Source organism: Schistosoma mansoni (assembly GCF_000237925.1).
Source record: "Schistosoma mansoni, WGS project CABG00000000 data, supercontig 0049, strain Puerto Rico, whole genome shotgun sequence".
NCBI lineage: Eukaryota > Metazoa > Platyhelminthes > Trematoda > Strigeidida > Schistosomatidae > Schistosoma > Schistosoma mansoni.
In genome coordinates this window covers 1,792,199-1,810,551 of record NW_017386028.1, presented here as the reverse complement: position 1 = coordinate 1,810,551, position 18,353 = coordinate 1,792,199, and the positions used below count along the sequence as shown (strand labels likewise).

Genomic DNA, 18,353 nt, shown 5'->3' with positions numbered 1-18,353 from the left:
TCACCCCATATAGCATGTACCCATTTCAGAGGGAAATAATTCATGACATGTTATACGTACTTTGCATCCAGCGATATTCACATCAAACACAGATGTAGGATGTAAGGCAAAAGCAACCGTGTAAACAGCAATATCGAATTCTGGAGATGATCCAACAAAAACACTTCCCATTGGCTTTTTATATTTATTTTCATTGACATATGCTACAGTGATAAGTTGATCTTTGCAAAACTGTAATGAGAATTTAATACAAAATATTAGTTATATCGTTAAAAGGGATGCAATGCAAAACATCTAAATTACATGAATGTTTTGCATGTAGAGCGTTTTTTCGAGTAGCCAAACATAACTAGAGTTTGGGAGTTTTGTACACCAACCCAGAGTTTCTCTGGAAAACATTCACGTATCTGGGTAGCATCATTGATGAACAGGGAGGATCTGATGCAGATGTAAAGGCGAGGATTGCCAGAGTAAGGACTGCATTCCTACAGTTGAAGAACATATGGAACAACTGTCAACCAATATCAAAGTCACAATCTTCAAAACGAACGTCAAGATAGTTCTACTGTACGGAGTTGAAACCTGGACTACTACCACATCAAAAAGGTACAAGTATTTGTAAACAATTGTCTGCACACGATACTCAGTGTTCGTTGACCGGTTACCATCAGCAACAGACTGTTGTAGGAGAAAGCAAACCAGGTTCCATTTGAAGAGGAAATTAGGGGAAAACATTGGAAGTGGATAGGACACACATTGAGGAAATTATCAAACTGCACCACAATGCAAGCTCTAACTTGGAATTGTGAAGAGAAATGGAAAAGAGAAGGACTAAAGAACATAGTACGTCGATAATTAGTAGCAGACATGAAAAGGATAAATAACAGCTGGAAACATGTGTAAAGTATTGTTCATGACAGAGTTGGATGGAGAATGGTAGTGAGCGGCCTATGCTCCTCCATGAGAGGGTAACAGGCGTAAGTAAGTTATGAGTTTTGTCATGACTATTTATACGCCACGTTAATAATGCACTTCTAGTGTAAAGCTCCAATTTGAATAGCTATTATTTTTAACTTGGAATGAGTTGATAATTAATGTATCGTCTGATAATTATATCAATAATGTTGCATAGCTTAGTTAATAATATTAATTTAGGACAGAAAATCATAGACATATCGAAGCAAATGATGATCTTATTTAAATGTGACTGAAATATTGTATTTGATTAAGATCATGAATCGACTGAATTTAAACCACCATTGAAAACCTGGAAGCACTAGATGGCTGTTTCGTCCTGGCATGGGACTCCTTAGAAGTGTGCACCAATAATCCCGCTCGCATGATTAGCTCTATGGAGCCAATCCATGCCAGGAAGAAACAGGCACCTACTTCAGACAATAGAAGATAGTCGCGCAACTTCTTGGATTGGTTGGTGTTAGACAGTAACGCCATCGGGTGCCGGCTCGGTGGTCTAGAGGTTAAGCGTCCGAATGCGAGACCAAAGGTCTCGGATTTGAATCCTGAGAGCATAGTTGTGGATGGATACTGCGGAGAGGTTCCATACTAGGATGGAACGGTTGTTCAGTGCTCCCAGGTTTTCAATGGTGGTCTAATATCAATCGATGCATGATCACAATCTAAAACTTAACAATTTCCACAAGCCCGTACTGAAATATTGTAGTTATACGATTTTAGGCGACATAATGTAGTGGATAAATATTAAAACATATGCAAACATTTAAAAAAAATCATTTTAACTACTCTAACTCGCAAATAATTTCGATTTTCACTGTTTTATAGCTTGAATAACACAGCAATTAACTGACCAAAACATTTTGTGACCTTGTTAATGACAGCTTAGAAAATTATAATCATTCTACGTTTATTATGAATTGATAACTACCTTCTTAGAGTTTCTATTAAAGAAGTATTTTTTACGGTTCATAATATTATCCTACACTAGTCGACTATGAACACCACTGAATGTCGCTGAAACCTTATAATTTCATTTCATTCCTATCTGATGTTTCATAACATATAATCTTCGATATTGTATGGTGCTGTAAGTGCCTTTTATATGTAAGATAATTAATATATACATCCTACATAAAGGTTGAGATATGCCTAAGTAAATGATCATTATGTATACATACATGTATTAGAGCAGCCTTATTAATCCAACAGTAAATACCAGTAGTATCTTCCTGCTAATGCAACCATAGTTATGTTATATCCCGTTGAGATTTATGATTGGCAACTTCGATAACTATTTTTTGACCAATATGGTATCCATATTTCCTATTGTTTAATTGTTAAGTAACTAAACTATTCGTATTCGTGTTTCTCTTATTTTAAGCTTTATTTTGACCTATAGACTATTATTATTGGATTTACCATTCTTGAGTTATTCCTAGTCTATTGATTACTGTTCCCTCTATTCACAGCCACATTTGGCGAATTCTTGTACAAATGTTATTTTCTATTTTATGGTAGGATGTGGTCAGTTTGATTGGTATATAAACCCAGTATATTTGAGAATAATGATTCATATTGCAGAGGCTATTATTGGTGTTCTGGACTTACCTGGCTGGGCTAGACAGAAAGCAGGATTGATAAGTACTCAACACTGCTCATACGGCTTTTGTGTATCATAGCTCTGATCGATAATTCACTTCTCTCTGATTGGCGGGGATCAGCACGTTCATATATCAAACAGGGCAAGCACGCACTCGCTCGTTATAACAAATTACATAATACATTGCCATTTGAATGATATCAATTCTTTATTAAATAATCCTCAGTAAAGTATAATTACCAACTTTATTATCAAAAATACAAAAAATTTCTTACTCTTCTAGTCCATCCAAAAAAGTTTAATTGATTTTTCTTTTCTTTAAGATAAAATTGAATCCAATTATGTAATCCAAGTACATCAAAATTTTTATGTTCCCCAACAAATACATGTTCAAATGCAGATGAATCTTTTGGGCTTTATTATTTGATTGATTGATTGGTTGATTACATATTTTGTGTATAATGAAATTATTATTTCCAGATAAAAACAAATGTAAAAAGGAAATGATAAACCATCAAAATTAATTATTCATCTCAATATGTTAACATTGATGAGAGTATATAAAATAAAGAATAAAGTATTTTCAATAGTTGAGATCATGAGTCCGACGAAGCTAGATCAGCACGGAAAACCCGGAAGCACTGGACGGCCGTTTCGTCCTATTGTGGAACTCCTCAGCAGTAAGCATCCAAGATCCCGCCTCACGAGATTCGAACCTAGGACCTATCAGTCTCGCGCACGAGCGCTTACCACTAGACCACTGAGCCGGCCAGCATCCAATGGTATTAATGTCTAACTTCAACCGATCCACGAAATTAAGCGACACATACCCCCATCGTCTTCAGTGAGTTACAATTTCACAACAGACCTGGTTGAACTCCACTGGTCAGTAGTTCTCACTAGAACTCCAGGAAATACCTCGTGAAGTCACTCACTAGTGAGCATATATTGATTAATATCAGAAGGGGTTTTGTGGATATTATAGTAATTTCGATAGTTGAGATCATGAGTCAATTGAAGCTAGACCACCATGGAAAACCTGGAAGAAGTAGACGGGTTCTCCAGGGTGATCTAGCTACAACTGACTAATGATCTCAACTATTGAAATTACTATAGGATCCACAAAACCCCTTCTGATATTGATAAAGTATTTACGAATAAAATAATTAACTGTAGGCTGATCTTACTTAAGTTGAAGGGTGGATAGCTACATTCCTAATTAGGTACTTTGAACATACCAAAGAATTCACCACTTAATGGTTTACTTTTGATATATTCCAAAAGATCTGAAAGGTAATAAGTTGTACTTACATTTTATTAATTTACCAATGAATTATAGTCTACCTTGAATATTTATGTGAAGGAACTGAGGATGTCATTAATTTTAATACAAAATCAGTAATTTAGAGGACGAGAACATAGGCGGGGACAACTAAATGTGTTTCATCAAGAAATTACAGAACATCTTAGTTGAATCTGAGAATCATACAGTAAATAATTCATTTGCAAAATGTAAATAAACTGTATCAGACTTAATTTTTCCTTCATTTCCACATCAATCACTCTCTGTTCTCATTCTCTTCTCTTCTATCTTCTTAGCTTTCTGCCGCCAGACATTCCACTTTTGAGTGATGATATATACTACTTATATCTGTCAACACCAGTAGAACACGCCACAGTATAATTCAAAATTAAAATGTTTAAATGATTTTGTACTGGTTATGTTTTGGCTTCAAGTGAAATAAAGAATTTCACAACTATTTCTCAATGAGTTCAATTGTGCATACACCATTAAGTCAATTTGAAATAAGTCACAACATAAGTCAGTTTAATAAACAAAGTCAAATCACACTAAACTGACCTTCTACGTTTATATCTCTTGAACCACAAATCTTTCAAGAATTTTCCAAAGTTGGTAATATCTCCTGACACCTTTCGTTTTTCGATGAGGTAATCATACGTCATTTTCATGACTTTCGTTTTTAATAACTCATTGATAAATTCATCTTCCTCCCTATAATGCTGCTCTGTGACAATTTCAGTGACACCAACTTGAGGATTGTAATTATCCAATAATGCAATGAACTCTGTAGTATAAATATAATTTCAAGGTTAAGCTTTATTCATTTTACATCACTAATATGTTTAAATAATCGTATGATTGATTGAGAAATAATAGAGAATTACATAAATCTCAGGAAGTAAACATTAAGATCGCAAAAGTCTCTAGTTTTTCAGTCTTTTACACCTTAATTTCAGCAACATATTAGTTATTATTCACACATTTTAACAAAGATACATTTAATTTAAATCGTGCAAAGTACATGTTTGTTTAGGTCTTCCTCATATCGACTGACTTTTGTTTTTTATTGTTAGTTACGATGTACAACTATTGGGATTTAGTCATGGACAGAAGTCAAGTTGTCCTTTCAACTAAAACTTTCAATATTCTGTTTTTGTTGTTAAATTCCACTATTTATAGTTATTGAAAATGTCCATGGTTCTTGTAAACTTTATGGTATGAGACTAAGCCAAGTTTTTCAAAGCCAGCAAAGTCATCAGCCAAATATTGACCATAAAAGGTAATGTGTAGAAAATGAAATTGATTAGATATTTGAAATTATTTGATCAGAAAGTTGTATTATTCACTTTACTGATCTACAGCAGATTCTATTAATTCCCTAGACAAAGTGATCAGTCTAAAACTCGTGAATTAAAACAAGTACTTTCCCTCAGTCAGTCAATTTAGCAACCTAATATTTGTCATGAATTCACCTCAGACTGAAATAAGCTTACTAGTTCTCATTGAATATTTCATAGACATGGTAACAGAAGCGTTCTCCTACGAATCTCGGTCAACAATAAGTGGATCTAAGAGTAAATTAATAGTCTGTTCTTCATTTCAACGAAGAAATTCTTAGCGTATAGCTTTTTAAAGAGACGTAAAACAAATTTTATGATTATAAATTTAGTGCATAAAGTTTCAGTTTAATTTCCTTTTCACTAACGAAAACCCATAACGTCATCCTAAGTCAATTCTTCTAGACTATCCAATCTTTATACTTAACACTTAGAAATGATAATCATCCAATAATCAAGTTTTTCTTCTAGCTCAACTACCTCCTGAGTTAAATAAATATTACCTTACATAATGAAATATATGGTTATCTTCACCTCATTGATTTTTTTACGTAAACCTGATACAGAGAATATTTGTGTAAATGAACAGTAAGTTGTCCATGGAAAAAAACAAACACAGATTTCAAATGTTATTCTTTGTTACATACTTGTAAAAGTAGGTCTCTTCCTCAATATCTCTTCATTAATAAATTCAAACAACGGTTTAGATGCCAAATCGACAGAATTTATTCCTCTAGCTAGTTTTCCTATAAAAAAAAAAGAAAACAAAATAGGAATGATTTGATAGTTTTCACTTTTTGATAAAAATCAATGGACTTACAAATCTAAGTAATTCGTTCAACCAAACTAGAGATTATTTAATAGTCATACTTTTATGAACAACAACAAAATTAGAAATTTAATAGTTGCAAGCGTGAGTCAATTGAAGCTAGATTACCATGGAAAACCTGGAAGCACTGGACGGCCGTTTCGTCCTATTGTGAGACTCTTCAGCAGTGTGCTGAAACTTCCGCTAACTGCTTCCAGGTTTTCCTTGGTGGTCTAGCTTCAATTGACTGACACTTGCAACTATGAAAATACTAAATCTCCACAAAACCCCTTCTGATAAAAATTTAATGTTTTATTTTTTCCTAATGTATATGCGAAGTCACTTGTAAAGTGTTAACTATGTAGATCCAAACGCTTGATACGATGTTGATTCTGATAACTGGATTAGATTCAAAAAAAGATAACTCACATGTTAGTGAATTGTACTATCTATACTTCTGGGGTTTTCAACTTGTTATTATAAACTGCTAAAATATTATCAGTAGTATGTATTATATTTTTCTACTAGAAAGTGCATCCTTTACTATAGATGATTATAAGTCTGATTCATCAACTATGGTTGGTACTTATTTCTTCTATTTACATTGGATTATTGTATATAATACCAGCTAGCCATTTTATATTGGTTGACTTTGTGAGACTAAATAAATTGTAATATGGCAATGACCTACCAAATACGTCATATAAAAGCTACGATAGATCATACACTGACTAGTGTTATAAACTGCTGTTCATTACATTTTAACTAATAAGGGAAAAAAATCTTGTCTCCAGAGATCTGAATGTTTTGTGCTCAACGCTCTATATAGAAATGATAAGTAAAAATAGCTATCTAATGATTTCTAATTCTCAATTCTCTCAATGTTTTTGGTTCTCGATTCACTGGTCGGATACTATCAGCAACAGAGTTTTATGGGAGAGGACAAACCAGCTTCCAGCTGAAGAGGAAATTATGAAAAGGCGTTAGAAGTGCATAGGATATATATTGAGGGAATCACTAAACTGCATCATGAGGCAAGCGCTAACTTGGAATCCGGAAGGGAAGAGGAAAAGAGGGAGGCCAAAGAACATATTACGTCGGGAAATAGAAGCAGATATGAAAAGGATGAATGTTAACTGGAAAGAACTGGAAAAGATTGCCTAGGATATGTTTGAATGGTGAATGCTGGTGTGAGGCCTTTGCTCTTAGACGAGGGGTAACAGTAAGCAAGTAAATAAATAATATATTTGTAATATCCCAATGAGTAGAAAAATTAGATTTTCTGTATTCGTGTTGTCCGAAGTAAGTAAGTAAGTTTTGGTTTTCAACTGATACACTCAAAAATATAACTGGTCGATGGTTCTCTACACATTGAGAGTGAAAATGATCCCATGTGTGCTAACCGTCATTGAAGTAAATGTATCAGATTATCTGCAATGTAGTGGAAAATATCTAAATCATGTAATAAATAAACATAATGCCATAGAACTTATTTCAACCAAATAGTTTTCGCAATCTTATTTGAATGATTTTTCGAAACATAAAATTGATCATATAAATAAAGGATCACTTTCTTATTAACAGAACATTGAATGAAAGTTTGGAGATATGAATTGGTGTTTTGTCCTGTACTACTTCTTATTAGCAGTGATTGAAGGTAAGCTATATAATATGTAAACAAACTTACCTTGCAAATTCAACCGATAATCTTTACCATTTTCAACTGCATTTACATCCGCATTATACAGATCAGTGAAAAATTTACTCAATTCTTTGTCCTCTTTTACAGAATAACTAAAATTGAATAAATGAAACATTCATGGAACAGAGAAAAAGTAAATACGTCGGAAACAAATGACAATCATAAGTAGTCAAGAAGCTTTTCTAGAATTCTGTGAATGATAATTTAAGTATATATAATATTATCTGTAAGCTTAAAATAGATTATAGTCCTTCAGAAACCCAATCGGTGTCATCCAGTGTTTCATATCTGTGATTAGAATACAGGAAAATTTACAAACTTATACTTTTTAAGACTTACTTAATTGCTTACGCCTGTTACTCCCAATGAGCCTTCCTTTCTAATTCTATCCAACTTTTGTTCATTCTTCTCATGTCTGTCTACATTTCTCGAAGTAATGTGTTCTTCGGTCTTCCTCTTCTCTTTTGGCCTTCAGAATTCCATGTGAGGGCTTGTCTTGTGACTCAGTTGGGTGACTTCCTCAATGTGTGTCTTATCCACTTCCAGCGCTTCTTCCTGATTTATTCCTACACTGGAATCTGTTTTGTCCTCTCCCACTGCAGGATGTTGCTGATAGTGTCTGGTCAACGGATCCGAAGCATAGACAACTGTTAATGAACACTTTTATCTTCTGGATGATGGGTTTCGTAGTTCTCCACTTCTCCGCTTCATATAGTAGAACTGTCTTGACATTTGTATTGAAAATTCTGATGTTGGTGTTGGTTGACAATTGTTTTGAGTTCCAGATGTTCTTCAGTTGTAAATATGTTGCTCTCGCTTTGCCGATCCTTGCCCTCACATCTGCATCTGATCCATCATGTTCATCTATGATGATACTTTTTTAGAATTCAGTTATAAACATTAGGTATTTCTATTAATAAACAGTGAACACATTTGTTCAAGTCTTTATGCAACGTAATTTATTCGACGAAATTTAGTCATCGAACAGAATTCCTACATTGATAAATCTTAGTATAGTAGTAGTAGTAATAGTAGTAGTATAGTGATATTTTGCTAACCTTTTAATAACTCTCTCATCTGTAATATGTCGTCAGTCAGTCAGTCAGCTACAACGTAAGACCAGGCACATTTATGCATCGGTCGAAGTTGCCATACCTCGTTAGCACAACAAGATGAACTTACTATTATATCATCTTTTAATAAGGAATTCATTTCCTGCAAATACCAATAAATATGGGTGAAATTATTAAAAAACAGTGACATCCGTATGTAAATGGAAATATGAACATAACATATTAAGTAATAAATGGTTTTCAGACGTTTCGACAGTTCTGTCAGCCATAGAAAATTATAATAAAGGTTATAAGCAAAGATGGATAGTGGATAGCAGTGGAATCCAGGATGCGCGTTTCGTCCTATTTGGGACTCGTCAGCTGGACGCACTTGCATGTTGATGTTCACTCTGGGACTCGAACCCAGTACCTTTTGTTTCAAACACCATAGCGTTATCCACTCAGTTACTGAGTCCTGATAGTAACTTGGATTCCACTACTAGCCACCATCCATCTTTGCTTACAATGCTTGTGAATTAAGGCTATATCGAGGCAATAAGCACAGTATGTACATATGTCGATAAGAGACTGACCAGTTGCAGTCCTAACACATCGATGGGAAGATTCAAAAGAACAATACTAAATGAATTTATAACAGAGGTTATTTTTAATCGTAAATTTAATCCGGTTATTATAACAATTATTGGAAATATAAAGTTTATTATTCACAGCGTGAGTTATCTATTTATTACTGGACATGATAAACTATCATGAACAAGTACTAAAAAAATGGGAAAAAGCAATTCTACCTAAGAACAATAAACCGATTATGATAGTAGGCTTTATTTTACGACTTGTTTATATTTAAGTATTGCATAACAGCTTATTATCCACAATCACTAACATCATAGTTGACCACAATGAGTTATCCAAAATAAATTGTATTACTTTGGAAATTCATGAGAAATGGGACCTTGAGGCTTCAGCACAATCAAACATAAGAAGAAATATACTTAAATTCGTGTACTAATGTCTGTTCACAGATTAAACTTCTTCAGTGAAGATGGGTTTACCGAGAAGAATACTGGGTAACTTTATTAACCAATGAGTGAATAACTACTTCTTTGATGTGGATAGTATGAAAAAAGTAAATACTAAACTCTATTCTATATTAAGTTAGTATTAACTATCTACCAATCGTTGTTTACATATTGTTCGGATTCGTCTCGTACATATGCTAAATATCATAACAATTCGTGCTAATAAGCCTAGGATTTTATTCATAAGACATTCCAAATATATTCCTATAATTCCACACTGAACTGGTGAGTCCTTTGTTTACTTGATATTAAATAAAATATACCTCTATGAAATTGAATTGTACAAAAATAAACCGGATAGATACCGAAATTTCGATGTGTTAAGCTCGGAGTAAACGTATATAATTGAGTTTAGTAATACTTGGTATACATTTAATGTAACCCTTGTTTTTTCCCCAGAAGAATCGATGTAAATTTGCCTTAGTTCAACTGAATAACGTATTTTTAATATTTTCTGTTTAACAAAATAATAATAATAATAATAATCGATAAGAAGGATTGAATTCATTTGGTGTTGTTTGCTTGTATCTTCTCATTGATGTTTACGACTGCGATTGATCAGTCTCTTACTGGCATATGTACATCCTGTGAGGATTGCCTCAGTATCGTTTTAAATTACAAGCGTTATAAGCAAACATGGATGGTGGTTAGTAATAGAACCCAGGAAGCACGTTTCGTCCTATTTAGTACTCGTCAGCTGGATGTGAATATCAACTCTGATATTCCGGTACATACATCTGACTAATCACAAATAGAACGAAACGTGCATTATACATTCCACTGCTAGCCGCCATCCATCTTTGACGATAAGAAGAATTATTTAGTCTTATACGACTTAAAAACTATATAACATTCAAATCTACAAAATCATCATGATATAAAACAAAGATCGTATGTGAAGTTTCAATTCAGTCTACTGAGATGATTATAGTTTACAAAAAATAATCAAATTAAGACACTATTAAATGGTTTCATTATGAATAACTAATCACAAGTTTTATTATTTCACTTCTAGAAAGCTTAACAGTATACATTGAACTCCTTATCAGATATTTTACCCTTATTGATTTACTTATTTACTTACGCCTATCACCCCTCGTGGAGGAGCATAGGCCGCACATCAGTATTCTCCATCCAACCTTATCCTAGGTAATCCTTTCCAGTTCTTTCCAATTGTTATTTGTCCTTTTCATATCGGCTCCTTTTTCCCGGCGTAATGTGTTCTTTAGCCTTTCTCTTTTCCTCTTCCCTTTCGGATTCCAAGTTAGTGCTTGCCTGATGATGAAGTTTAGTGATTTCACCAATGTATGTCTTATCCACTTTCAACGTCTTTTCATAATTCCCTCTTCAGCTGGAAGCTACCTTATTGATTGACATATAGTTTAAATGAATTTGATTTATAAAAACAATAAAACAAATGATTTATATTGGCACCATTTAAAAATTTATTACACATTACTTACTAACATGATGTAAATTGTAAAATATTAAAATATACAAAAATACTGATAATGTCAATAATACTGATGTTACAAAGTTTCATTATCTCCGAATGATTTAATTATTATTCCTTATCATATTTATACTATTTTACTTAATAAGTTACTTCCGGTAACATTTATCTAATTGTGAAAATGTTAACTTTATTATATAACTTATTGTTATTACTTTACTGTATATAAGTGTATGACTTGGAATGTCAATGTAAAAATGTGTAGAATGTCTATGTTAAATAAATCTCATAGTTCTATAGCCATAGAATTGAAAATGATTGAAGAATAGCAAATATAAGCGAACAATTGTTTTCAATTAGATCATCATTATGCTTTACTCTGGTTAGCGTATTTTTTAGCGAGTTGGCTTTCTACGGGATAGGGTCGCTAACCCAATGCCCAACCCTCCTCCTTTATCCGGGCTTGGGACCGGCAGTAGCCCTCGGAGAAGCTACAGGCTTCACAAGGTAAGCCCTTACATGGAATCCTGAAAGCCAAAGGAGAATAGGAAGACCAAAGAACACATTACGTCGAGAAATGGAGACAGATATGAGAAGAATGAACAAAAATTGGATAGAACTAGAAAGGAAGGCGCAGGACAGAGTGGGTTGGAGAATGCTGGTCGGCAGCTTATGCTCCATTGGGAGTAAAAAGTGTAAGTAAATATGCTTCACTCTAATATAAATGAATGCTTATGCGCAAATTTTAAACAAATCAAGGTAATTGGATTCAATAATCACGACGAGATAGATTACGTCAACGCACATAGTAGGTGAAAGTACAAGTTGATAGTAAAAAGATAGGTGCAATGATAGTAGTAAGAATAATAAATTACGCAGCCCTATCTTGGCACATCTAATTGATAATGATTATAATGTACATAAATCGAAATCATTTCAAGTGATCCATCATATACCCCTATCATTTCCCAACGGACTTCCTTCGCGTCTTCTTCATATAGCAGAAGCCATATGAATTCGTACATTTCACCCCAATTTATGTGTACAGAAGAAATTCGTAACCCACCCCCTATCCCTTCCATGGCCGGATACAATCTAACGAATGACAATATTATTATCATTGTTATTTTTAATTTTAAATTTTTCTAACATTAGCATCCATTTTTTGTTTGTAATTTTCCGCCTCTTTTCGTTTGTATTCTTCACTATCTAATTATTTACATACTTCTTATTGCGTAATGATTTTAATGTTTTATGATGACTATTCTGAGTCTATTTACCCATATTTAACCTTTTATTTCCAATGTTTAACTATTAATATAACTTTTGTTATCGTAATTTATTAATCTTCCTACTATTGTGGTGTGGGTTACTTATATCCACATAAGTAGTATATAACGATGAACAGGCATAGAATGTATTTCAGTAGAAGATCGATAAGAAAAGAAAGGGAACGAAATGCGATTGGTATGAAGACGCACAAACAACCAAATCTGTGACAATGGACTGGAATTTTCAGAAGGAACAGTCAAGTTTGAGATGATAGATTGTTATTTTGCAAATTATCTATTTACAATATAGTTTTCAGATTTTAGTGAGATATTCTGTAATTTTGTGATCGAACATATTCAATCGCCTTCACTCCTGTTCTTATTCATTATGTTATTAGTACACCTATCTTCCCACTACCAAATTGTACTTTCACCTATTACGTGTCGTGACACAATCTATCACGTTGTGTTTAATGCCTCAAATTACCTCGATTGATTTAACATTTTCGTATAAATATTCATGTATATTCGAGTAAAGCCTGGTGACGACCTAATTGAAAATAATCGTTCGCTTACATGCGTTGTTCTCATTTTCAAAATAGTAATCTTCAATTATTTAAGATTAATAAACTCTTGGTCAGATTGTTGTATCGGTGTGTTTTATGTTTTGATATAAGAAAATTAATATCTAGTTCTGATCATTAAATAAACTTTAAACAAGCAATAATCATTTATTGCACACAGAATCCACATAATGTATAAAGTAAAAGAAAGAAATTCATTATGATAAACTAAAAATATAGTTGAGATCATGAGTCAATTGAAGCTAGACCATCATGGAAAACCTGAATCTCAACTATATAAAATTACTAAAATTTCCACAAAACCCTCTTCTGATAATGATCATATGCTCACTAGTGACTGGCTCCATGAGATATTTCCTGGAGTTCTAGTGAGAAACAATAAACAGTGGAGTTCAACCAGGTCTGTTGTGAGATATCAACTCACTGAAGACAATGGGGTATGTCTCGCTCAATTTCGTGGATCGATTGAAGTTAGACATTAACACCCTTTGGATCCCGGCCTGTTCAGTGGTCTATCGGTTAAGTGTTCACGCGCGAGATTGGTAGGTCCTGGGTTGGAATCTCTCGAGGGGGGATCGTGGATGCGCACTGCTGAGGAGACCCACAATAGAACGAAACGGTCGTCCAGTGCTTCCAGGTTTTCCATGTTGGTCTAGCTTCAATCGACTCATGATTTCAAGTATATATAGAAATAAATTTGTTAATTTCTACTAGAAAGTTAAAAAAAACAAAAACATTAAATGTTATTTTTATAAACTAAACAGTAGTATCTGGTATTTGATGTTAAAAATATTATCTAATTTTGTGTTTGTTGTCTTGCACTTATATTTAATCTAATACAAACAACAGTTGAACAGTTCTAACAATACAGATCTACAATGTTGGGTCAAAACTATGAGCATTTTATATTTACAGTTAATAGATTAACATTTGATTAGAAAAATTGTCATAGAGTAATTTATAACAAAACAGTTGGTTATTTTCTAGTTAAGTCTCTCTATGTCAAGCAGTTATGTTCCACAATACGACGGAAAGGGTAGATTACTTCAAAACATGTAGTTAAAAAAAAGAGTAATTATTTCAGAAAACGAAATTCTCAATGTCACTTACTTATCTGCATATTATGGACAATCATGTATGAAATAATGAATGTGGTAACACATTTGTTCGTTAGTATAAATAATTACAATAAGTGGATTTCATTTAGTACTATCCGCATAAGTGTACAGAGAGAAATTATGAAATCCTCTGTTTAAGATTATGTAGTTGAAGATAAAAGTTCTACCAGACTGGTCATTGTATAATATTTGTGAGATATAACTTAAACTGCAAGAAACGTCTAGGGTTACATTTTATATACGCATAGCGAAAGTGTTAGATCTATCTCATCTAAAACTACATTATAAATGGATAGAAATCATTCATAACACTAATTATATTTCCTTGACACTAGTATCCCCTACACACATTTGTATTATATATATATATATATATATATATATATATATATATATATATAGTACGAACAAACAAAGACTAACGAATGATAAGGAATATCCCTATGTTTTAACCAATATTAATGAACACAAATATGAAAGTTATATGAGCTATCATACAACAGTCACTTCTAAGCGATATCCAAATAATTACTTTATTGTATGTGACTAGCTAATTTCACCATACTGATACTTATTATATGCTCACCAGTTACTTGTTTCGAGAGGAAACTTCTGGAGTTCTAGTAAGAAAACGTAATCAGATGAGCTCATCCATCTGGCGTTTGAAGTGGTTACCGACCAAAGACAATGGAAGATGGTAGTGGAATGTTGTGGATTCATTAAGGTTATGCAATAATATCGTTGGATGCTGGATCAGTCGTTAAGAGGGTAAGCTTTTGTGAGCATTGGATTCCCACGTAAGGTATCGGGTAAGCTTATTGATGAGGAGTCTCATACTGAGAAAGAGCGGCCGTACAGTGACTCCAGGTTTTTAAATGATGGTCTAACATCGATCGATTCATTATTTCGTCGTTATTTTACCATATCAAGATACATTGTTTTTACAGAATAATTTCACAATAGACTTTATCTCCATTTTCTGTGTAAAATGATATGATATCTTAAATGAATACTATTTAGCTGCTTTGAACGATGCAACTTATTGACAAAAGGACACAAAGGCTGGTCAGTGTGTTATAGGTTTTAAACAATGATTTTAGTCCATTTCTCTTGTGAAAAGGAAGAAAATATAATGGACTGTGTTCACTAGTGCAAAAAGAAAGTGAATGAAACATGAACAATAAATATAATCTAAAAATGCAATACACAATTTTAATAATTGTTGTAGCTTGGAAGACGAAAGAAATTCAGGACAGGAAGTGTAACACATACTCTAGCTCTTAATTATATACACTGATACACAAAACCGGATGAAATTTTAGAAATACTACTTGTTAAGTTCCTTTACTTTCTCCTTATTCTGTTATCATCTCTTTGTTTTTTGTGTTTTCAATCATACTACTTATTAGTAGTTGCATTGCTAACAATTTCTACGCGTATGTTGTTGTTGTGACTCGTGTTACATTAGAAAATATTAACATGTATTGATAACATTTATTGTACTTATCAATATAATTAATTTCTCGCAATCCCTGCATCGGTTCTTCTTAATTTTGTAGTCGTTTGACCCTTATTTAAACGCAATGGTTTCCATATTTATGTTCTTTTGGTTACCTTTTTGCTCCTTGATAAAGGGTTATCAAGATTAGATACAGCTATCAGGTGTGATTTTCACTATTGTATATCATAATTATTCTTTATGTTATCATCGCAGGAAGCCATTTTTCTCTCAGACTTGCAAACGCTCTAAGCGTCACTGATACCCGACAAGTTGGGGTTTGTAACGAATTTCTTTCTATTCATCAATAAAGAACCGCCTTATAGGCAAATAGTTGTTTCAGGATATTCGATTTCGCCCGTATTTCAGATGTATGATTAGGCGACTTGGTAGATTTAAAACTACTTGTAGCTATTATTTAATTTGATTCTAATACTAGTAGGATAATGGGAAGTATCACGACGTTGATCCGGCAAAATTTATCCATATATTCCCATGTTAACAGCTGAAAAATATGAAACTTTTGAAATATGATGAATTTCCTCCTACTATAATTTCAGTAGTTTGCCTTTAGCATTATTCTGTTACCACTATTCTGTTAAACAACTTTAATTATGAATTCAACAAAGTTGAACTGAATCAGTTGTTGAAAGATAGTTTGAACACATTACAAGCTAAACGAATACATGCGCATTTTATTCATACAATTGAATAACATATTACTTTCAGAGAGATCTGATACTGAATGGAAATACCCGTTTGCAAAATAAATAAATGGTACAGAGAAGGGTTATCTTCTCGTCAGAATAATTCTCGAAGGTGTACAATCATAAGTGCTTCTGCCAAAGTATTAACTAATAATATTTTTGTTCAGTCAGTCAGTCACAACGTAGAACTTCGTACGTACGTACATCAGCTCAAGTTGCCATACCATATTAACACAGAGATCCAGTTGTTGATTGAAATCCCATAGTGGTAGAGGTAGTAAGAGTATAAGCATTATGTGAAGGATTAGGGTTTGAAGATGTTATTGAAGGAGTATAATCCAATGAAATAACTTTCTTCCAACCTACTCCTACACCACAAAATATTGAACGTGGTTGGGCATACTTAACGTGTGTCTCACCCATCTCAACTTCATTAATCGATTTGCCATCCTTACCTTACAATATTTTTGTTAATAATAATTATTTACTGAAAAAAGAGTAAAAGAGAGGTGATCTAAATAGAAGCCCAAAATATCCTGTGTTTATTCAAAGAGTAAATTTTGTTATAAGCTTAAATATTCATCAAGAATGACAGATAAGATAGACAACAATGAATAATTGAAAAAAGATGGTTGCATGGACTAATAATACGAAGCATCGAAATTGAAACGGAATGCAATCAAAAAGGATGGAGCATTAAAAATAAGTCTACTGGGTTTTAAAAGGTCAATAGAGGATAAGGGTTAATGGCCTTGAAAATCTATAAATTAAGACCACGGTGGAATATGTGGTTGAATAACATTTCTTTCATAAATACAAACTTAGAAAGGACAAAGAAACTCAGTGGTTTTAGTGAGCTTTTTATTGCGCTTATTGATTACATCGAATTCTGAGTTTATTTTCATTGCATAGACTATAATCACAAACAAGGCCCAGGACAGAGTGGGTTGGAAAAGCTGGTCGGCGGCCTATGCTCCATTGGGAGTAACAGGCGTAAGTAAGTAAGTAAGTATTCACAGTGTATTCGACTAGTGATCTTATTATGGATCCACCCATACCTAATTTCAATCATTCAGGACAAAATCTAAAACACACATAAATAAAGTCAATATTTGTACGTGTGACACCGCTAGCTGTCAATAGAGCATCAGAAATATAATATTCCACTAGCTACAAAATTATTCACGTGAATCTAGTGATGGCAATTGTGCTTTGTTCATTTAACATATAAGGTATTTTAAACAGACGATAAACATTTCTCGCATATTTCTAATCGTATGAAAAGTCACTGATCAGGATCAGCCTCGTCATGTTGTAGTAGTTCAAGAGAACGATCTTACTAACCCACTCCTGTTTTCCTTCATGAAGCAAAATGCGCTGATCAGGATTCTCCACTCAATCATTTTCAAGATTTTCTAAATCCTGTTCATTATTTTGATGTCTGCCTTCGATTCCCGGCTCAATATGTATTCTATCGACCTCCAGAGCAATTTACTCATTTGCTCTTCAATTGGAAGCTGTTTAGTTCTCTGGCATATCAGACAGTTGCTGATGGTGTCTGCCCAAAGAATCTGAGGTATTTTGCATAGACAACTGTTTATAAAAATTTATGCTATTTTTTATGATTGTAGTAGTTCTCTACCTTTCAGCTCTGTATAATAGAACTGTTTTAACGTTTGTATCCATAATTCTGACTGGTGTTGTCTGACAGTTGTTCTGAGTTCCACATGTTCTTCAATCGTCAGAATCCTGTCCTTGACTTACCAATCCGTACCTTTAAATCTGCATCAGATCCCACGTGTTTATCAAAAATACTGCTGTTCAGGTACATAAAAGCTTCCGCTT

At 33.3% G+C, this 18,353-nt stretch overlaps 1 protein-coding gene across 1 annotated transcript; it reads right to left on the bottom strand.

Annotated features, from left to right (window-relative positions):
• Nucleotides 1-17,872, bottom strand: Smp_212450 (hypothetical protein; the record flags this gene model as incomplete). The annotated part of the gene is made up of 7 exons (XM_018790638.1): nucleotides 1-163; nucleotides 2,837-2,989; nucleotides 4,437-4,662; nucleotides 5,863-5,961; nucleotides 7,711-7,816; nucleotides 11,345-11,417; nucleotides 17,853-17,872. The coding sequence occupies 7 exons, from the start codon at nucleotides 17,870-17,872 to the stop codon at nucleotides 1-3; spliced, it is 840 nt and encodes a 279-aa protein (XP_018646150.1).
• Nucleotides 17,873-18,353: the final 481 nt, after the last annotated feature.